This window comes from Ochotona princeps, chromosome 12 (assembly GCF_030435755.1).
Source record: "Ochotona princeps isolate mOchPri1 chromosome 12, mOchPri1.hap1, whole genome shotgun sequence".
NCBI classification, from domain to species: Eukaryota; Metazoa; Chordata; class Mammalia; order Lagomorpha; family Ochotonidae; genus Ochotona; species Ochotona princeps.
The window spans coordinates 49,293,821-49,317,202 of record NC_080843.1 but is presented as its reverse complement, the minus strand read 5'-3'; the positions used below and the strand labels follow the sequence as shown (position 1 = coordinate 49,317,202).

At 37.1% G+C, this 23,382-nt stretch overlaps 1 protein-coding gene across 2 annotated transcripts in view; it reads left to right on the top strand.

Annotated features, from left to right (window-relative positions):
- Positions 1-18,715, top strand: part of KPNA3 (karyopherin subunit alpha 3) — a 74,756-nt gene extending 56,041 nt beyond the window's left edge. For both annotated transcript variants that reach the window (XM_058670793.1, XM_004577489.4), the window contains 11 exons: positions 869-954; positions 3,609-3,695; positions 4,053-4,222; positions 5,363-5,407; positions 8,827-8,958; positions 9,870-9,998; positions 11,364-11,468; positions 11,563-11,634; positions 11,776-11,938; positions 15,367-15,461; positions 16,170-18,715. In XM_058670793.1, coding sequence (XP_058526776.1) covers positions 869-954; positions 3,609-3,695; positions 4,053-4,222; positions 5,363-5,407; positions 8,827-8,958; positions 9,870-9,998; positions 11,364-11,468; positions 11,563-11,634; positions 11,776-11,938; positions 15,367-15,461; positions 16,170-16,268 — 1,183 coding nt within the window. In that variant the 3' untranslated portion in view covers positions 16,269-18,715. The remainder of the gene's footprint in view (positions 1-868; positions 955-3,608; positions 3,696-4,052; positions 4,223-5,362; positions 5,408-8,826; positions 8,959-9,869; positions 9,999-11,363; positions 11,469-11,562; positions 11,635-11,775; positions 11,939-15,366; positions 15,462-16,169) is intronic.
- The last annotated feature ends 4,667 nt before the right edge of the window (positions 18,716-23,382 follow it).

Here is a 23,382-nt window from a genome sequence, read left to right as displayed (position 1 = left end):
ATAAGTTCCTTTTGGTAGGTATTTCCCGCCTATTTAAACACATCAACCTTTAAATTTGTTATTCATTCTGCAAACCATTGACCTTAATATTATTTTCTTTGCTGTTCTTTTCAATAGCAGCCTATAATTAGTGAAATAAATTTCAAGTTTTAAAACATTGGACTTGAAATACACTCCTCATTCCTGCTCCCCAGTGCGTGTGCACACACACACGAAACCCCTGTTGGGTTTAGGCATTATCTCCTTGGCTTCAGGTCTTCTGATCTATTTCCTGTCAATCATACATGTGATCATTTCACTCATGGTCTTTAATCTCCCCAGTAGTTGTCAGTGCCTGCCTTGTAAAATCTATTTTTGAACACTTAATTTAGTCTTCACTATCTTTTTGAGGTCTTCCATCACTACTCAAAGTTATGAAAGTGCTTCAGACTTTTATAGAAACTAAAGTAGAAAGTATGAGTTTATTTTGGTACAAAACCATTTTGAAATCTATGAATATTCTTAGTAATACACATTCAAGTGAGATGAGAAGAGTCTCAACTAGCAGTGATACTAAAATTGATTCTATAAATGCAGGAAATATTCAGGAGGTAAAATTGATGCAACTCATTTGTTAGAAATGGTGCCTGTGGGAAAGAAGAGCCAAGGAAAATAATGACTATTTATAAATTGCTGCTACCAGTGTACATAAACAAGTAGGATAAAATTTGGGAGCCAGTAAGATACATGGGTGGAGATACTCAACAGGCAGATGGATATAACCAGGTGAAATGCAGGGAGTACATAAAGAATGACCCGTGTAGGTCTAAAGTGTATGGACCTTGTTAGTTATGAATCTGAAAATATTTTTTGAATGCTTTGTTTACAGTCCATCATTACAGTTTGAAGCTGCTTGGGCACTAACTAATATAGCATCAGGAACTTCTGCACAGACTCAAGCTGTTGTACAGTCTAGTAAGTAAATTAAATTCTTTATTCTTGGAATTTTCTTTTATGATGGTAAGGAAATACAGTTTTGTAATAAAGACCAAATTTTAGCTTGTAACGTTTTAAAATTGGTGGATTTTAGATTTTTTTCCCAATGACTAATATCTTGCAAATGGTGATTTTTTTAAATGGTTTTAATGATAGTTACTGTGACTGGCATTGTAGAAGAGAGGGTAAGACTACCAGCAACAGTGTCACATATGAGCATACCACATATGAACACAAGTTTGTGTCCTGCTTGTTGCACTTCTGGTTTGGCCTGCTGCTGTTGGCCTGAGAAAAGCAGTGGAAGATGTCCCAAGTTCCTGGGATGTTGGCAGTTCTATAAGGACCCAGATGAGACTCCTGGCTGAGCCCTGGACAGTGTAGCCATCTGGAGAGTGACACAGTGGCTGAAGAGTCTGTCTCTCCATTAACTATGACTTTTCAAAATAAAGAGATAAATTAAAAAAATGTATTTTTTTCTATTTACCTTAAGGTAGACTAGTAATTATGTGTGTGGACCAAAGCTGATACAAACTCTTTGAAAAACTCTGGTTATCACCAAGTTTGTAGTTCCTTGCAGTGTGAAACTTTAGGTATTTATATAGCTAGCAAGCTGAGTTTTTGTTGTTTTTTTTTTTCTTTAGAAATTTATTTTGTTTTTATTACAAAGTCAGATATGCAGAGAGGAGGAGAGACAGAGAGATAAATCTACCCGATAGTGACCACAATGGCCAGAGCTGATCCAATCCAAAGCCAGGAGCCAGGAGCCTTTTCCGGGTCTCCCATGTGAGTGCAGGGTCCCAAGCCCCTGGGCTGTCCTTAACTGCTTTCCTAGTCCACTAAGCAGAAAGCTGGATGGGAAGTGTGGCTACCAGGATTAGAACCAGCACCCAAATGGGATCCCGGTGCGTTCAAGGCAAGGACTTTTAGCCACTATGCTACTGTGCCGGGCCCAAGCTGATTTTTAAAATAGTATATGATAAAGTTACATTGAATTATACAGTAAGAATATTATTCTCTCTAAAATCTTTTTCTGATATTTCAGTAAGAAGTGTCGAAGAAAGTTTCTAGTTAGGTGTAAGTTGTAACAAAGGGAACAGGGCTTAGAGCGGCACTTTGAATAGAAATTAGTAAGTACAGTTTAGTGACAGTGGTTTGGTTTCATTGTTTATTTCTTGGTTATTTTGTGTGAGTGATGTTGGTCTCTTTTTACAGAAATGATAAGCAAAAATTAAAGCAACAAATGCGAGTCACTGGTTGGAATGTAAAATGGTATAGTAGTTTCTCAAAAAACAAAATGTAGACTTACTATATAATGTATTATTCTCCTAAGTGAAACCAAGAGACAGAAAAATGGGTCCAGAAATATTTGTGCATAAATTTTAAAAACATTGGTATTCATAATTATCTAAATTTTCATTAACTTTGAGAAGATGCATCAGAATGGATGCATTAGAATGCAATTTAGCAATTAAAAAAAATCAATTTCTGATACATACTACAAAACGAATGAGCCTAGAAAACGTTATACTAAGAGGAAGAAGCCACACACACCCAACATAGAGGTTAAGGTGTCAGTTACATGAGATGTCCAGAACAGGCATATCCCTAAGGATAACGGTCAGATAATTGGTAGTTGCACAGAGCTAGGGAAATGGGAAACAGAAGAGTGGATAGGAGAGTTACTGTGATGGGCATTGGATTGCTTTTGAGGATGATAAAAATATAAAATTAGAATGATGATGATGACTGCACAACTCTGTGTAAGTACTGAAAATAATAGTTTTATACACTGGAATAATTTCTATTACGTGTATTTTTGTCTAAACAAAGTTGTTATCTGTAAATCAGGAACAGGCACTGTGGCACAGTAGGTTAAACCTCTAGATGGGACATTACACCATGTTGAAGTGCTGGTTCTAGTCTGAGATGGTCAGCTTCCTCGTTGCTCCTTGATGAGGCACATCAGGGGGTAGCAGGTGGTGGTTCAAGTGCTTAGGCTGCTGCCACTCAGGTAGGAAACCAAAACAGAGTTCCGAGTTCTGCTTTTGTGTGGCCTGGTCCTGGCTGTCCTGCACATTGGAGGAAAGAACCAGCAGGTGGGAAGTCTCTGTCTCCGTCACTCTGCCTTTCAAGCAGAGGACAAAGCCAACAGTTTTAATAAGAATATTAGATAATACAGGTGTAGCATAAAACCCTGGAGGTAGTACTCGGTTGAAATCAAGAAAATGTGATCTGGCTTATCTTGAAAATAGGTGCAGTGTGTAAGTTATATGAAGAGTAAGGATTATAGTGATAAACATTTTAAAATGTAACAAGGTCTGGCATGAAATTAATCCATTCTTTGGTTAACTCATCTCACAAATTGAAATTAATTGATCCAAAGAATTACACATTGCTACATGTCTTTTTTGTTTATTAATTAGTTAACAGTAGCCCTTGGATATATCATTTTTGTGTTACTCAAATATTATTAGGAGAAAAACACTGAAATCAGTTATTTTTAAGGTAAAGATATTTGTCACCTTTATTCTTCCAGTGATGTTTAATTGGACACCTAACATAGTGTGTCAGGTTAGACTTTATAAACTTGTCTGCATCATTTCAGTGTAAATATTCACGTTACTTTATTGCAGATGCTGTGCCTCTTTTTCTGAGACTTCTGCATTCACCACATCAAAATGTTTGTGAACAAGCAGTCTGGGCTTTGGGAAACATCATAGGTAAGTCCATTTAGATGGGAAAAGACTCCAACTCAGAATCTTAATGAACTTTTTTCTTACATTGGCATAGCCATTACACACTATGTTTCCTCTGAACTTAATGTGAGTTGATTATCTTCTTGCATCATACATACAGACTTAAAGTGGTGCTTTTCTGAAATAGATATACATTTATTTTCAGTATTGGTAGGTTAAATTTGTGTTCCCCAAATGCAAATCTGGGAACAGCACTTTGTGCCTTTGACTAATGGTGAGGAAACATAGAACATCAATGTCCCAACATGAGCCATTGCATACATTTCAGACTTTTTCATCCTGAATGTAATTTTTTGTTAAATACAATTTTCATTTCTGTAGGTGATGGTCCTCAATGTAGAGATTATGTCATATCACTGGGAGTTGTCAAACCTCTTCTGTCCTTCATCAATCCCTCCATTCCCATCACCTTCCTTCGGAACGTCACATGGGTCATTGTCAATCTCTGCAGGAATAAGGATCCCCCACCGCCTATGGAGACAGTTCAGGAGGTAAATGAAGAATTGTAAAGGCCAGATTTTCCCTATGTTTATGCTATAGGTATTCATGCACAGGCAATGAGTAACACAAATACTGGTTTCATTGCAGGTAAAATGCCATATTTACTGACTCCTGTGAAATTTGAATGTCTTGAAGAATGTTAATCTTCCTAATGCTTACTTTCTAATGACTTTTCATAAAAAAGAAACCTCATAATAAGTCCAAATAGAAAAATTAAAAAGAAAAAATTCCAAAATTTTATAGCTATATTGTATTGTTAGCTTATTGTTAAAAAAAGGTGAATTAAAAAGGATTGCTACATATAAAATGAATATACTTATTATACACAAATGTTCTTAAGTGAATTTGCCTTAAGCTTAGTTGATTCCAGACAAAATTAGAGTTGTTGAAGTGTGGTACACTTTCTGTTAAATCTGTTCATTAAAATAAAGCCAATCCTATTTACATATAATATATAAATAGAAATGTCTGTTTTGAGTTTTTAAAAACTCAGATTTTATTCATTTGACTGTGTAGAGATCCACTGACTGTGAGTCTATAGGCCTTTTTACCAAAATCAGCTCTTTTTAGTTGTTATGCATAGTTACGCAATGTGATTCCCTCTACTCTCTCCTTCCCAGATCTTAAAAAGAGGTTTTTAAGACTTAAATTCAGCAAGCAAAGCTTTATGTTATACTTGCTAATTTCGTGACTAAAACAAGTTAGAATCCTTAATGTGACTCAAGTAGCTCATTAAATAAAATTTTATTTTTACTTCCTAGCAGGTAAGTAAGATAATGAAAGCAGTTGGAAGACTAGTTTTTCCTAAATATCTGTAACTATGTGCTTGCATCTCCATTTTTCCCCCTTAGCATAAGTCACAGAAAAAGTTACTGAAAGCAAATGTTTTCCCTTAAGATACATTAATCTTTGTCAGATTTATTTGGGTGCTTTAATCGGACATTTGAAACATTTTTGTTTTTTCAAACTTGACATACCAGATTTTTGTTTTTCTAGTAGACTTTCAAATTTAACATTGTTTCTTTTGCCTTGCAAAGAGTATTTAATTGCTTTTTCTGAACGTTAGTTTATTTATACAAATACATAATCATCATTTCTAGTATTACCTGTTGTTTATCTTCTTTCCTCAGATTTTGCCAGCTTTGTGTGTACTCATATACCATACGGACATTAATGTAAGTAAAACGAATTTTGTTCTTGATGAGACTGGAAGTGTTTTAAAATAATTATCAGCATACATTGTCAAACTTCAGCTACAGAGAGGATTACTGTACTTGTTATGCAGAGAAATAGTTATCTGTTACAGGCAAATAACTTAGGGAAAAGATAATGGGAGTTTGAAGTTTGAATATTGGTAGACCTGTTTTGCCATTGTATTAGGTTTAAAGATGATGAAAGTATGAATTAGAACCAGTAGTGGGAATGGTTTAGGGAGGAAAAATTAAGTGTTAGAAGATAAAGTGAGTTTATTTGAAACTTATTTTTCTCTGGCAATGTATTTTTCCAAGAAGCAAAAAGGTATTACAGATTAGGGATTTATTTGTATTTAAAGGATTGATGAAAATAAAGACATTGAATAGATGCCTAGCAGAGACTATTTCAGAACATGGGCTAAAGCCGTTCCCTGCTTTTGAGCAGTGATGTCAAAGGAAAAAGAACTATGAAAGAAGTTTATAAAAGCAATGTAGTGGATGCATAAATTGCGAAAGAGTAGGAGAAAAGGCAGGGATTTAGCACCTGCTGCATCAGGCAGTTTTTCACTTTGACAAGTATAGGAATATTACTTAGGTGATGCTAGGTAGCATTTTATAAATGTGATCTAGGATATACTGGACTCATAGTTTTCAGTAATGGTGCCTAGTATAACATTATTTGTTAGCATGTTTCCTGAAATGTGACAACAATTAGTAAAACTCTTTTACCTGAGCATATGCTTATTATCAGAAATTTAGAGTTCACAAAGGGAGATGCAGAGAGATCTCTCATTCACTGTTTGCTCCCCAGATTACTGTGGCTGAAGCCTGCAGTTACATCTGAGTTGCCCATGTGAATGCAGGGGCCCAAAAGATGTGGGCCACCTTCTTGTGCTTTCCCAGGCCATTATCAGGGAGCTTGATAGGAAATGGAGCAGAAAAGAGCCAGCTGGTGTCCATATGGGTAGCCAGCAGCACAGGTGGCAGCTTAACTTGCTGTGCCACAAAGCCAGCCCATTTGCTGCAAGGTTTTTAATTGCTAGAAATAAAACTCTTGGTTTATTTAATACAAGTTTTCAAGAAAATTGTTAACTTGAAACAATCTTATAGAGTTGTTAGGTCTTTTATGTGTATCTCCTGTTTTGTGTGTCTAGAGACCAGCTCTCCAAGCCATTTTCAAATGTTTGATATACCCTAACATAAAAAGTTTTAATCCTGTCTAGCAGTAAAAGGCAGATACAAATAGAGGAAAAGAGATATAGCCTAGGACTGGCACATGATTAATTACAAGGAAAAGAATACACTTATTGATTGTCAGTAGCCACAAAAGCCAAGTAGTTTTTCGTAGAAATCAAGAGGAAAAAGGCAACAAAAATCAATAGAAAAAGCTCTGATGGTAAAAGATGGTAACTATTCAAAGTATAAGCATCAACAGCATTGAGCAACTTTTAGTGGGTTAGTGGTGATAACAGAGCTGACTGTGGAACAGAGGAAAGTAGATTGGCCCTGTAATATGCTATTAATTTTTTGAAGAGAACCATTAAAAATAAAGAGACACTGCAAGAATCGGTAATGTCAGGAGCCCAAGACCTAGCTCTAACTTACCTTCCCCTGCGAGCCTTTCAGATGCTGTTGTGCTAATTGAGGGGGTCATCCCATATGGGGGCGACTCTGTGTCCTGGCTGCTCCACTTCTGATCCAGATTCCTGCTTATGACCTGGGAAAGGAGCAGAGATGACCCAGTTACTTGGGTCACTGCACCCACGTGGGAAACCAGGAAGAAACTCCTGACTCCCAGCTTTGGATTGGCTTATCTCTGGCCATTGGGAACAGTTTGAGGAATAAACCAGTGGATGGAGATCTCTGATGGAGATGGAGAAGATCTCTGTCTCTTCCTCTTTCTCTCTCTCTCTCTTTCTCTGTGACTCTTTCAAGTGAAATAAATAAATCTTTTACAAATCTTAACTGTTTCCTCATCTTAAGCTCCTGTTAGATGTGGGGCATGAGGAATGGTGTCTGGTACTAGAAGGAGCCAGTAATGGAAGAAAAGTAATGCTTCCAGAGTAACCTCCTGAGACATCAGAGGCCAAGGCATTGTATCATTGTGTACAAGATTCTGTTTTGTCAGCAGTTTATTTAAGACTGTTTGTTAAACTTTGCTCATACAAATAAGACAACAGTAAATGTTCTTGTTTTGTGCTATAGGAGGCAGACCTTCAGCGTAAATTCCTAGAAGCAGGATTGCTATCATTTTCCCTTTTCAGTAGCAGCACACAATGGTGATTTCTGTATAGCTTGCCAGTAGGGTGTAATGCACATTTTAAAGTTTTGATAAGTAGAAACTATGTCAATTTTAACTTGCATTTTACTTACTATGAGTGAAGTTGAATATGAGTTCATTAATTTTTCATGAATTTTTGCAGATTTATTACCTGAACTACTTTCTCAGTGTGATTTTTTTACTGATACATTTTACTGTGCAGACTTTCTGTGTAATCAAATTTGCTAACTTCTTTGTTATTCTTATTTTGTATGTTTTATCACCATATGTTATACATTTTTCAGTTGCCTGTGGAGATAATCTTACAATTTTTCGTATTAAAACTAATATTCCCTAGGGTAGCCTAGCAGCTTAAAGTCCTTACCTTGTATATGCCAGGATCCCATATGGATGCCAGTTCTAATCTCAGCATCCCCACTTCCCATCCTGCTCCCTGCTTGTTGCCTGGGAGGGCAGTTGAGGACAGCCCAAAACCTTGGGACCCTGCACTCACGTGGCAGACCTGGGAAAAGGTTCCAAACTCCTGGCTTTGGTTCAGCCATTGCGACTGCTTGGGGAGTAAATCAATGAAAGGAATATCTTCCCCTCTGTCTCTCCTCCTCTATATATATCTGACTTTCCAATGAAATTAAATAAACTCTTTAAAAAAAAAAACTAATATTCCTGGCAGCAGCTGGGTTAGGTTGGTGTCAGGAACCAACAATTCCATGTGGTCTTCCTACTTGGGAGGCAGGATCTAGGGTAGAAAAAGAGTTGCCAGGGCTGGAATCAGGAGTTATGTTTAGGGAGATAGGTTTCCCAAGCAGTAACTTAACTCACTGTACCACAACAATTCCCCCTCCTATTTTTAAAATGACTTATCTAATACATGTATAGCTGAAGTTGGTTTGGAAATTGTTCTGTACTATCATGTGTCATTTTTGTTAAGAATGGTCTGACATGGGCTTTGAGAGAGAGGTATAAGGGACCTGTTAGGTTCAGTAGATGAATCATGTAAGCAATTAACTGTCTGTGTATCAAAACAAAACTTGATTACCTTTTCTTTCACTGCTGCTGAGATGTGTTACGTATTTTAGGCGTTCAAATACATGACCTGGATATTCTCTTCTTCTCCCTGTAGATTCTTGTAGACACTGTTTGGGCTCTGTCATACTTGACAGATGGAGGTAACGAACAGATACAGATGGTTATTGATTCTGGGGTTGTGCCATTTCTTGTGCCCCTTCTAAGCCACCAGGAAGTAAAAGTTCAGGTGAGTATTCTCCAATAGTTTTTAGTTGTATAGAATTACTTCTGCTGCTACCAGTTGACTTAATGTAACGATATGTACTTAAATTATTTGAATCAGCACTTATTTTCCAGATTTCTGCAGTAGTTCCCTAAGATGATTTGGTTGATTTCCAAATCCTGGTGTCACCCAGGTTGATTTCTGGCTTTCAGACTCACATAGCTAATTGTACTTGATCATTTAGACATCCGCTGATGTTTAGGCTATCTGTTGTTATTCCAGCCAGACAAAAATGGAATTAATTGATATTTTCCCATTAACCCATTCTTCCAGTGTACCCTTAGACTGGACAACTTGATCTAACTTAAAAATCTCGATTTCTGTTGTCATTTTTTTTTTTTTTTGCATTATCAATTTCTTTCCCCCTTTTTTCATGGGGAGGGGGTGGAATGGAGCGAGGAGTGTAACTTTAATATCTGTCTCGCCTTACCTTTATTGAGCTGTTATTTAGTTGGTTCATGTCTCTGTTTTTTCTTTTGATAATTGTGGTAGCCCACTACCACTCTCTGTTTGTCTTTAGAGATCTGTTCGTCCTACTTCTACCAAAGTGCTGTCCAAGCACTTAGTTCAACATCTTCCTAGTGTCAATTTAGTATATCAGTAAAACTTGCTCTTTATAACTAGATATTTTTAAATTTTAATTTCCTTCTTATCTTTCTTGTATGATTTTCCACACAATTTTTAATAAACTTCCATTTTTTTCTTGCGAGACTGTTTAAAACTCAGAATTGTTTAGTTGGCTTAATGCCCAGTCTAAGAATGAAAAAAGTGTTAATCATTCACTCCTTGCGTTTTTGCTTTTCCTCAGAATTTTGAAAACATTGACTCAATTTCCTTTTAAACAAACAAACTTAGAACATTTTATACCCCTGCAGACAGCAGCACTCAGAGCAGTTGGCAATATTGTGACCGGCACTGACGAGCAAACCCAGGTTGTCCTCAACTGTGATGTCCTGTCACACTTCCCAAATCTCTTATCGCACCCGAAAGAGAAGATAAATAAGGTAAGCCATGTCGTGGCCTCATCATCTTATTTTGTGTTCTTTGTTCCCTCATTTTTGACTGTCCCTTGATTCTTCTGATACTCGTTTGTGATTTTCTTCAAAACCACTACAACTGAGAATTGTTTCAAATCAAATTTGTAATCGTATTTTTTGAACTTTAAATTGTTTAAGAGGAGCTCTGATCATTACAGAATGAAACGTGTCTTAGATTGTTTTTGCCCTTAAATTAGAAAAAGAGAATTATTTGTTCAGTGACAGAGTATTTCCATCCTTTGGCTCCCCAAATGCCTGCTATGACTAAGCCTGGGCTGGGCTGGGCTGAGTATTAAGAATCTAATGTGGCAGGTGTCTTAACTGATAACGGCAACTGCCAGGCTAAGTTCCTGCCCTTCGTTTGGTTATATTCAAATAGAATGAGGAATAGCAACAAACATTAAATTGGTAGCCCTGGGTGAACATTCATACGAAATCTGCCACTTGAATGGCAGGTATCTCTATTATTAATTTTATGGTATTTAAGTCTTTTAATGTATGGCTTTCTTTACATAGCATATTTCCAGCATTAGCCATTTTGTAGCCTGTGTTACAGCTACGTTCGTTTTTATAACTAAATAACTACCATCCTGTTATGTGTTAATCTCTTCATGGACATTTGTTTCCCACCGTTTCACTATTATGACTAATGCTATAGTGGTCATTGACATCGAAATCTGAGTCCATGCTTTGGATTCCTTTAAGTATATAACCAGGAGTGGAACTGCTGGGTTATGTGGTAATTCTGTGTTTAGCATTTTGAGGTACTGCTAAGCTGTTTTCCAGAGAAACTGCACATTTTACTTTTCCCACAAGCAGTGTGTAGAGAGTTCTGATATCACCGTAGCTTCACCAACGCTTGCTGCTTTTCATTTGAAAATAATTATATCTTAGTGGGTTAGTTTTTATGGGATACTTGAATTAGTATTTCTTGTGATTAAATGTTTTTTAAAGCAAAGCAGAACTATTTAACTAAATATTCAGAAATTCAGCTATATATCTTCTAGAAGTAGCCAATACACAGAAATGTAAGCTGCATACACAGAGATTTTTGTTTTATTTGTTGCTCTGTTACTATTGCCCAGAGCTGTTCCTTGCGTCTGATAGACTTATATATTATTGAGTGAAATGAGGTCAGATTCCTGAGGCCCAAACATTATGGACAGAAATTTGTTTTAAGTGGCAGACTATATATAACCCAATCACTTTTTAGGTGCAGTCCTTTTAATGTAACTCAGGTGATTTTGTAACTTTGCATGTAAGATATCTTAAAAATATAAGAGGATTAAAGATACAGTTTCTCAAAGATGCCCTGTGTTTTTATTCAATTAGGAAGCTGTTTGGTTCCTTTCCAACATAACAGCAGGCAACCAGCAACAAGTTCAAGCTGTAATAGATGCTGGATTAATCCCTATGATTATTCATCAGCTTGCTAAGGTCAGTCATATGATAAATTCCTTCATGTGTGTTTATCTGTTACAAGCAAAGCTTTTGGATAAGAAATTCAATTTATTTCTTCTTCAACCTCCAGGGGGACTTTGGAACACAGAAAGAGGCTGCTTGGGCAATTAGCAACTTAACAATAAGTGGCAGAAAAGATCAAGTGAGTTTGACAAAACTATCGTTACCAGTACAAAGTAAACCACTATCATAGTTAGGAATTGCTAATTGATTTGAAGCTTTGTGCTGTGATCTTTTTTTTGCAAAATGAAATTATGTAAATAAAAATGCTTCTCTTGTCTAGGTTGAGTACCTTGTACAGCAGAATGTAATACCACCATTCTGTAATTTACTGTCAGTAAAAGATTCTCAAGTTGTTCAGGTGGTTCTGGATGGCCTCAAAAACATTCTGATCATGGCTGGTGATGAAGCAAGCACAATAGCTGAAATAATAGAAGAATGTGGAGGTAAGAATGGATGGATTGAAGAAAAGTAGTTAAGCATTAGAATTCTGAAATGTTCTTTTAAGGTCAACCCATCTGAAAGAAAGTTGTTAGCATTGACTGTTGTTAGATCAAAGTAAATTTCTCTGCTTTACTCTTAGCAACAAAGAAAATTTTTTTAAAAAATTAGTCCATGCTTTGTGTAAACATTGGTTATTGATACACCTTCCTAGAAATTTACATTGCTGAATAACTTTACTAATATTCTTTTTGTAGTCAGTGCGTGAAAACAGTACCACTGCAGTAGATAAAGGCTTTGTTTTGCCCCATCATTTCTCAAGTTCCTTGATTGTGAAATAATTATTGGTTTGTAGCACCTGTTCTGTAATTCAGCACACCCCACATTGAGAAATACTTTTTTTACACTGTTGGCAGAGCTCAGTGTGTTCATCTTCACAGTATGATGGCTTTTAGGATTGCCTGAAGTTAATTACATTGAAGTTACATTGAAGTTACAGAGAAGTTACATTGAAAACTTTTTATGTTGGAATTTTAATGAGAAAGATTTGTTTTAAAATACTGCATCATTTTTGGTGATGAAATACAAAATGCATTTTAAAAAATTTTTAAAATTCTGTTCTTTAAAGTACCTATTCTGTTCTTTAAAGTACCTGTTCCGTAATGTCATGCTTTTTATTTTGCATTTTGTTGACTACTTTATATGAATATTCTATCCGGTAAATTTTTTGTACAGGGAAAAAAAAAACATTAGCATCCTAGAATACTCATCTGCAAAGTATTCTGTAAAACAGAAAGAAATTATTCCAGGAATGTTAGTAAGTCTTATCCAAGGTGACAAAAGTAAATAGTTAATAGAAGCAAAATTAAAATCAGCTTCTTAGAATTCACTGTGTATTATTGTTTTACAATGTTGTTTCAGATGTCTTTCTCACTAGGTTATAGTAGCACTTTCCAAAAAAAAAAAATAAAGGAAAGTAGTTGTCAAAGATAATGGATGTAAAGTGTGTCATAAACCCCCAAATAAATGTATCCTGTTACTTCTATAACCTAGTGAAAAAGACATTGCAAGAAAAAATATTGCTAGGTGTTTTTTTGTTTGTTTGTTTTTTGATTGGAAAGTCAGATATACAGAAAGGAGGAGAGACAGGAAGATTTTCTGTCTGCTGATTCACTCCCCAAGTGGCCGCAACAACCGGAGCTGAGCTGATCTGAAGCCAGGAGCCCAGAGCCTCTTCCGGGTCTCCGGTGCTGGTGCAGGGTCCCAAGGCTTTGGGCCATCCTTGACTGCCTTCACAGGCTAAAAGCAGGGAGCTAGATGGGAAGTTGGGGCATCAGGGTTAGAATCTGCACCCATATTGGATCCCGGCACTTTCAAGGCAAGGACTCTAGCCAGTAGAGTGCTGGGCCTGAATATTGCTAGGTTTTAAATGCATAAGCCTGTTTTTCTGATGCATAGAGTATATATTGGAAATACAGATGAAGCCACTGTATGATGTTTGGTCTAGAAATTATCCCAGGATTTTTTGATTTATAGGTCATAAGAATCTTATTCACTTTTTGAAAATAATTTTTTAAAATTTAAAACTCTTACCTCTTTTTTTTTTTGCCCCAGTTTTTAGTTTTTTGGTAGTTATATATAAAAGTCATAGTGTCAAGAAAGCAAAGAGAAAGCCCCAAATTACTATCTGACACATGTATGATGATGTTAACACAACTTGGAGTAATCCCAAATCTCATTGTCACTGACCTGGTACAATTCTGTATAGTCTGGGATTCCCCTCCACCCAATTTCCAGCTCCTGACTGATTTTCTCCACTTTGTCACAACAATACATTTCTTCATACGTAGTTACAATTCCATCAGGCTGCTATTTAAGTGTGCCCCAACATTGCTGGTACAGACAATGTCAGACAGTCCATCATCCCATTGTCTAGATATGTCCAACACTTTGGTTGGGAGTCCATCTTCTACCCAGAAGCAGGGATGCATGTTGCACTGCACCCCCACACCTGGACATGGTAGCCTCCACTACTCGTCACCATACATTCCAGTTTGCATGATGGTTTCCATATATTAGAGAGAACATATGGTATTTTTCTTTTTTGGATTGACATATTTCATTGAGCATAATGGTCTCTAGTTGGTACCTTCTAGTTGCAAATGGTAGGATTTCATTCTTTTTGATGGCTGAGTAATATTCCATGGAATAGATGTACCACAGTTTCTTCAACCACTCTTCTTTGGATGGGCATCTGGATTGTTTCCATGTCTTTGCTGTTATAGATTGTCCAGCTGTGAATATGGGATTACAAATCTTCTCTTCTCATATGCAGATTTCAGTTTCTTTGAATATATTCTAGGATCGGGTTAGCTGGGTCATATGGCAGGTTTATTTGCAATTCTCTACGCCCTCACCATACTGATTTCCACCGTGGTTGTACTAGCCTTCACTCCCACCAGCACTGAAGGAGAGTACCTTTCTCCCCACATCCATGCCAGCAGGTGTTGTTAGTTGAGTTCTGAATGCAAGCCTCTCTGGAGTTAGGTGGTACCTCAATGTGGTTTTCATTTGTATCTCCCTGATGACTAGGGAGCCTGAGCATTTTTTCGTATGTCTGTTAGCCATTTAAATCTGTTCTTTTGAAAAATGTTCATTTCCTTTCCCATTTTTTCACAGGGTTTTGTTTGTTTGTTTGTTTGTTTGTTTGTTTAACTGCCCCTGGGTTTCTGATGCTCTTTGTAAATCCTGGATATTAGTCCCCTATCACTTGTGTAGTGTGCAAACATTTTCTCCCATTCTTTTGATTGCTTCTTCACTTTGTTAATTGTTCCCTTTGCTGTGCAGAAGCTTTTTAGTTTGATGTAGTCCCGTTTGTTCATTTTGGCTTTGACTGCCTATGCTTTGGGTGTCTTTTCTAAGACTTTCCCTGTTCTATATCTTGGAGTGTGTTTCCTATGTTTTCCTTTAATAGTTTGATGGTTTCTGGGTGTAGATTTAGGTCCTTGAACCATTTAGAGCTGATTTTTGTATAATGTGACAGGGGTGGGTCTAGCTTCTTCATTCTGCAAGCTGCTATCGAGTTGTCCCAGCAGCATTTGTTGAATAGACCAGGCTTTTTCCCTGGATTGTTTCAGTTTTTTTGACATCTCTGTGCCATACCTTCTTCATCTGTCCAAGGGAGGTTGGGCTTTTTTTACCTGCCTGCCTTTGGGGTCAGGTACTCAGGGGCTTCTCAGAAAGACTTAGTGGGAGGCTGCTCCTCCAACCAGAGAAGCTCAGATGTCTACCTGTTTTTTGGTTTTGTTTTCTTTCATTTGATTTTTTTTGTTTATTTTTAGTGGGGAGGTTCAAAGTTCTTTAAGGTTTTCTATGATTAAAATGAGCATAGTTTTAATCATTATCTCCTTGATTATTTTGATTATTTTTAAAGGTTTGGAGAAAATTGAAGTTTTGCAGCAACATGAAAATGAAGATATATATAAATTAGCATTTGAAATCATAGATCAGTATTTCTCTGGTGATGATGTAAGTATATATTAAAATTTACATTTAAATCTGTGTATATGAATTTACTAGTTTTTCTTTTATTTGAGATTTAAGTTTCCTTAAGTTTATACTTTCCGTATACATACTTATGAATTAAGTTTATACTGTGTTCTATTAGATGTGCTGTTTAGTCACTTTTCTTAAATACTTTGAAATTTTAGTATAAGATGAAATTATGGAAACAGCTCTTTGTGATTTTTCTACTAACTACTTGTTGAATTTCTATTTAGCAGAAAATTATTAAGTAAATTGAAAATATCACAAAAAAAATCAGAAAGGATGAGATGAGGGGATAGGCATGAAGGAATATGGGGCATGTCCTGCACTTAAAAGCCTGCATATAAAATCTGTCCACTTTATAAGCATGTTTTTTAAATTAAAAAAAAAGAAGAAACTGCTCTTGATGCCTTTATAGTTTATTGTCTGGGAATAAATATTAACTATACACATAGTACATTATCTAGATTGGTTAAGTAGATGTTAAGAAAGGGACCATTTTCAATGTGAATTTCACTTTTGAAATCTTCAGTTTCTTAATAAATTTGGTGCTGGTTTATCCAAATATTTGCATGTGGCTAAAACATCCTTATAGATTCTTTCCTAACAGATTAAAAAATCAGTTCAGATTATGCAATGATGGATAGTAGCATAACATGATAAGGGCATTTGTTCTTGTTTCTTTCATAGATCGATGAAGATCCTAGCCTCATTCCTGAAGCAACACAAGGAGGTACTTACAATTTTGACCCAACAGCCAACCTTCAAACAAAAGAATTTAATTTTTGAGTTCGTCTGAGTGCAGCATCTTTCCAACATCAAATACAAAGCACCACCAGATGGCTACCAAACAATAAGAACAACAGCAACAAAAGGCTCCAAAAACACACATGCCTCTTCGTTTTGATGCTTCTGCAGCAAACCATGTCTCAGTCACTTTGCAGTTGCCAAAAGTCACTCTCACATGGACTGTAAATGCATATGCATGATTTCCTAAACTGTTTTAGAATTCTCCTTAACAATCTCAACTACCCTATTTTTCCCTGTTGCCTGGTGCCACATGCTGACAACTGCAGTATCTGGTTTAGAATATTCCATAGTGGTGGCATGTCAGCTACCCACTGATACTCCTTTGGAAAATGGTGCGCTGTGGATCAAGACACTTTCGTATGATGCATAATACACATTAGAAGACTAAAGAGGTGCAGTATGTTCTGAGCCTCCATCATTGTTTTCCACAAACATACTTTCATATTCTTTATGTGGAAGAATAGATTTTAAAGTACAAGCCAAATGATTTTCATTGGTGGAACTGACACACAAAAAAAGTAACTTAAAAACAAGAAACTTGGTTATTGATTAAAAAAACTGTACTTCATCTACCAGTAATTGATCTGTTTATCTGCCTCAGAAGCCAGGGTTGGAGGAAGAACTTTAGATATGGATGGTAATGTGTTCGCCATTAAACCTAATTTTTGAGAACAGCAAGCCCTATTTGACCACTCACTTCAGCCTGTGTGTTCCTGCTGTTTTGAAGTAATCAAATGCTGTGCATGGTATTTTACCTGAGCTACAACCTGTTACGGACTTGAACTTCTGTTTAAGTTGAAAGCAAGAGTCCCTGACTATAAGGAAAAAAAAAAAACAAAAAAGAAAACGGTAAAGGTCTAAAATATCCATTGGTGATGCTTAAAAAAAATCTTGCTCTCAGCTTCAGGAGTTAATATTTTTTTGTTTTGATTTGATAATTGGATATGGTTGATTTTTATTGGGTTTAAACTGTGGAGCTTTCATGTTTACTGTAATTTAGTCTTAAAATATTTTTTACTTAGTAACCAGTGCTTTTGATAATGTGGTTGGCAACAAACCAGCAACTATTTAGAAGTGTCCTAAAACTTCATTCTTTGAGTATTTGGAATTCAGATCCTTCTGTAAAAAGCATATTCACATATTAAAAGATTCAGATGGGGATCTAAGTAGAGGAATAATCTGCAGTTACTTAACATAAGCCTGGTTTGCAGAGGTCTTCAGATAATTCTGCAAAGTCTGGTTTGCTGTGTAAAGTCATTGCTTTTGGTAAATTGTCTGACCCAGTTATTAAGGAGAGACTATGGATTTGAAAATTTTTAAACTAAATAATTTGTGCTGTCATAGAAATGGTTTTGTTGCTCTTGTTTACTGGGTATAATTTTCCAATACATTGATGTGAAAGGATAGAAAATTAACGTAATTTAGTTACGACGGGGGGTGTATTTACTGTGATGAAGATGAGACAGATGCCATCAGAGCTTTGTGAATCAGCTGGGGTGTTTTCACTGATAAACAACACATAGCAAGTGTGCATTCATTACAAATATATGTATCTGCCAAGGTGGAGCCACTTTAAAGAGCGAGTTTTTTGTCTTGTATCTAAACTTGATACAAGCGTATGTTTAAACTGCAAGATTTTTACTTGCTAGAGAATCTGTTTTAATATAGTGGTTTGGCCTCTGATTATTTATAGGTTTTATAAATTTTAGAATCAATTTCTCTTTAAGGTGGCTCAGATTTTTCAACTCTTGTGCACATAAAGTTGAGTTGAAGTTCATTGTGCCTTTTTTTCTTTATCCAAATTTTGAGTTAAAGCTTCATATGGTAACTGCATCCTGTTCAGACATGCTCATCTAAATTTTTGAAACTGCGTGGTGTTCACTAAAAGTAGGAATACAAAGATCAAAGCAAATTAAGGTCACAAACTTCGGTGAAACCCTGCAAGTCCAAATCTTAATGTTGTGAATTGTACCCCTTCCAGTTTAGTTTTTTTCTGAACTATCCATTCTTAACTGACAGTTGCCTTTTAAAATTTTGCACACATTAAGATGAAAATTGGACCTCTACTGCGATAATTCTTATTTCTTCTTGTGTTTTAAGTGCAAACTAACATTTTTAGAGAACATTAGCGTCAAGTAGTGCAGACCTGTGTGTGCATTTGCTTGATTGGATTTGTTGTGACCTTACCAGTTTTAAATTGGAATTGCACCATTTCATAGATAAAGGAATCTAAGTATATTGCTGCACTTTTAAGTTTTCAAAACAGTGTTTAAAAAATTGCATTGTTTTTATTTTTTTTAAACTCAGTTAAAAAAAAAAAGACTAAAACGTTCTTTCAAAAGAGGCATCTAAATGTGTTCCTAATTTTGTATCTGGGCTTAGGTTTTGTAACCAATAAAAAAGCTGCTATCAAATATGATAAAACATTGAATGTGAAAGACTTATTTCTGAAAATAATCTAATTGTTTAGCTTTGTCCTCTGTATGATTCAACTTAAATTTAGGGTTCCTTTTCAGATATCAGTATAGTGAAAGTGAATCATGAATTTCTCTCTCAGTGTATCTTGATCTCTTTTTCTCACTATGGCAAACTGGATGACCGCATTGATGTGTGATATGAGAGTATTTTGTAACAAATATGTACCCAAATCTATATATTAATCTCTTAAGTTACCGTAACAGAGTACCACAAAGATGTTGTGACTTCCATGATATTTATTGTCCTATAGTTCTGGGGTCTCGAACATTCTCCCCCAGGAAGCTTTCCCGAGGAGGGTCCTGCCTTGCTGCTTCTGCACTGCCGTGGGAGCTGCAGTCCCTTGTGTTCCTTGGCTGGCAACGGAGTCACTCTGAATTTTACCTCCATCGTCACTTCTCATTCTTCCTATGTATCTTAAGAGTTAAACATTACAGCTGCAAAAAAGATAATTTGATTGAGAAGGTGATGTGATTTTTAATTTCATGAAATTAAAAAATCAAGACTTATTTAAGACCATTTTAACCTGCTAGAAGTTGTGGCTAAAAATGAAATCTTATTAATTAGGAAAACAGAAATAATTATGATATATTTTATTATATATTATAAATTATGTATATCATATAATAATTATATATCATAATTATTCCTGTTTTCCTTAGATAGATATTCTGAGTATAGAAATATTTTGACTTTGTGCAGTGGCATGTCAAATAACTTTTGAAAAGAGGATATGTGTAACAGTGTGATAGTGCTCACATACTACTATTACCATCATTTTCTTCAGAAGGAACATGTTTTTAAGAGGGTTAATTTTTAGAGTAAACAACTGATATTCCTGAACCTCAGTTTTCTTACAGTGATGATTAATTTTAACCCTAGTTGAACTGTGGAGGCTAATAGTCAATTTGAGGAAAGGGATATAATTTCTGTACATTAGGCTAAGATCATAAGGCATATAATCCAAAGTGTGTTCTTTGTAGCCCACCACATGGTTTGAAGTTCTAAAGGAACTCTGTGTATAAATGTACTTGATCAGATAGCTGAAAAACAACGGTATGATGATTCTCAAGAAGTATTGTATACAGAATATCCAGAGGAGTTTAACGATAGGAATGTTAAGGATAGGAGTTTAAGGAAACCTTTTCCTGTTATTTGTTTGGCTGTGAAATCCCCCAGCTAACTCTGGTCTAAATCAGGGCTTCTCAAAGTCTGTGATACTGACATTTAAGGCTGAATAGTTGCTTGCTTTGTGTAGTTTGCGTATGTATTCCAGGACGTTGAGCAGCACCCTGGACCTTTACTTGGGAGAATACAGCATCCCCTTCTCCAGTCAGACTCTCAAATGTCTCCAGACATTGCCAAGTGTCCCCTAGGGCAAAAACGCTCCCTGGTTATGAGCCACCAGCCTAAATGAATTTCTGTGGAAAATGCCACTCAAATGAGAAACCCTAAATTCATCTGCTCCTTTTTTTCTCTTGTTTTTGTTTTGTTTTGTTTAAGATTGTGTATTACAAAGGTAGAATGACAGAGACAGAGGCCCCACCTGCTGCTTCACTCCCTAGTTGACCCCAACAGCTGAGGCTGAACCTTGCTGAACCCAGGAGTCTCCCATGTGTCAGGGAAGTGCTTCATACTCCACCTTCCCAGGCACACTGGCAGGAAGCTGTCCTGGAGGTAGAGGAGCTAGGACTCAAAGGCAAGTTGATGACAGGATGTTGGCATCCAAGTAGCGTGCCGCAGTGCCCAAGCCAGGCAGGACCCAATGCTGGACTCTACTCAGATGCCTAAGATTAAAAGGGAAACATAACTGTGCTTTTTTTTTTCCCAGTCTGAGTTTAGGAAAAAAAAAAGATCACAGGCAAACCTAAGCTCATTTCTTCAGTCATCCATTTGTGGGAACTCTAGGTAGGACTGAGCCCCATCTGTTGCAGAGAAATTCAGATAGAAACAGGAATATGGACTTATTAGTTACTTAAATCTGATTGGTGGCTCAAAAACGGGGATGTTTGAAATATTGCCCAGATGTATTGAATGCTCATGTAGCAGTGCTTTTCAAACATTTTTAGTCAAATATTATTACAGTCTCTGGGGAAAGCTGGACTACAGAACCAGCATAATTTGAAAATCACTTTGTGGAGTATTACAAGATTGGTGCTACCAGAAGATGTACAAGTTTACAAATGATTAAAACAAGGCAAACTATGGCTGAGATTGCCATAAAGGTAGTTCCATGCAGGGAATTTATGCTCCCATATCCTCTTTCCCTCCCTTATCTGCCTCCTTGAGTCAGTTGTGGTACCCAGCGAAAATGCTGCCTTGTGCCAAGTAATACCTGACTATGTGAAGCATAAAAGACTAGGGACAGCTTCAGTGGGACTGCAGCTGTACTCGGTGGTGAGTAAATGTATTTGCTTTCATAATGTTTTAGAAATAAAATCAGATTTTTGAGGCATGTATGGAATAGGAAAGTTAAGCACATGAAGTACTCACTTGCAAGGGAGCTAGCTATACCATAAGGTCAGCTGGCTTCGGTTGCTACAAAGTTCTCAGTGTGAACAAAAGCCACTTCTCTTCAATGGCTATCATTATAAAGTATTTTTGGTTGAAGCTAGATTTTAAAAAATTCCCAGAGAGCAGAAGAGCCTGATCCCTTCTGGCAGCTCCCTGTGTATTTTCACCCATCTTGTTTATAAAGTCAGTGCTGGACCTGGTTCTTCTGTCGGCTTCATACACTCTAAGGATCCCTGCCATTGAGTGTGGTGTGCCTGGTTTCCAGGTACCTAATGGAAACATTCTCCTAGCTGGACTCTGAGTTCTGTTCATGTGGGAAAGATTTAAGTTGCTTTCCACCTTCATCGTTCAGTTTGGAGCCTTACCGTCTCAGCTCTTTGTCATCAGCCCTCTCTGACCCTTTTCAAATCTAAATTTAAAAATTAATACATCCCATATTACTCATTTAACCTAATTTTCCTCATAAGATTAAATTCTATTATCTGTATGTAGCCTTTTAATGTCTTTGGTCCTTATGAGTAAAAATTTCAAGTAAACTTTGATAAGCATTCAGAGCATCATATTCCTTGGTGAGTAGTGTGCCGGTGCACAGGATGTTTTAAAAAAGATAACAGGAGGGCCTGGTGCAGCAACTTAGTGGCTGAAGTCTTGTCCTTGCACATGCTGGGATCCCCATATGGGCGCCAGTTCTAATCCCAGCTGCTCCACTTCCCTTCCAGCTCCCACTTGCGGCCTGGAAAAGCAGTCGATAACAGTGCAAAGCCTTGGGACCCTGCACCCAAGTGGGAGACCCAGAGGAGGCTCCTAGCTCCTGGCTTTGGATCTCTCCGTTCTGGCCATTGCAGGCACTTGGAGAGTGGACCAACAGGTGGAAGATCTCTCTATCTCCTTTCCGTATATCTGCCTTTCCAATAAAAATAAAATCTTAAAAAAAAAAAAAAGACAGGAAGAACAGCTCACAATTGTTAGAAAAAAAGAGGGGCCAGAGTTGGGGTATAGCATGTAAAGCCACCACTTGCAACATCAGCATCCCACATGGGCATTAGTTTGTGTTCCAGCTGCTCTGCTTATTGTCTGCCCCCCTGCCAATGGCCTCGGGCAAACAGAACATAACCCAGCTGGGCTCTTGCCACCCGCGTGGATGACCCAGGTGAAGCTTTGGATTCCTTGCTTCCCCTAGCATGTAGGAAGTGAACAGATTGGAAGACCTCTTTATTTCTCTATCCCACTCTCTGTAAGCTGTTTCAAAGCAAATAACTTTTAAAGTGTACAGTCATACAAAGCTTGTAATGAAATTGGCCTAGTTAGGCTGATAGCCCTCACCGAGGATCAGCCACTGTTGGGAGTCAACTCACCTCTCAGCCACTCTCTGAAGGAGGTTCTGTCATCACAAGTTTTCCTTAAGTTACAGAGCTGACTGGTGATAAGGCAGGACTAGGGTGGAAAAGCCTTCTGTTAGCAGGAAACTTTATGCACAAAGGCTGTGTGGAAAGCGCCATGGGCCTTCAAGGAAGTGAAAACAAGTATGGTTGAAGATTATAACGGAGAGAATTTAGGTAGGGGCAGAGGGCGTAGTTCTTCCTGGTAGATCATAAGAAGGATTTTGGTGATTTAAGACCAATGGGAATTTGTTAAGCCAGAGGGTTGGCAGAATAAGAATTGCTAGCTGGTAACATGAGGACAGGAAATGCCCCTTTTGGCTTAGTAACTAAATCTTAGCTAGTCACCTCAGTGAGTGTGATGCCCAGAGGCAAAGGATGGCAAAGGACATGGTTCATAAAGAGTATGGGACCAGAAAATGCTTAGCCACTAGAATAGATGGCAGTTGCTGAAGCCTTAAACATGGAGGTTGTGGATAAGGAAGTTATGAGTCTGATTTTTAAGTTTCCTTCTGGATTGCAGTGACTTACTAGTGGGAGTTTTGAGAGACAAGGAAGATAACCCAATGCATTGGGAGTTGTGAGCTCAGCTGGGTTGCCTTGAGGCACCCAGAGAACAAGTAGGTCAGTTGGAAATACTGATCTGAATTTGAAGACAGAGGAGTGGGGTAGGACTCCTAAGGCAGTGAAAACAAGGCTGAAGGCTTGGGGAGCGCCTCGTGAAG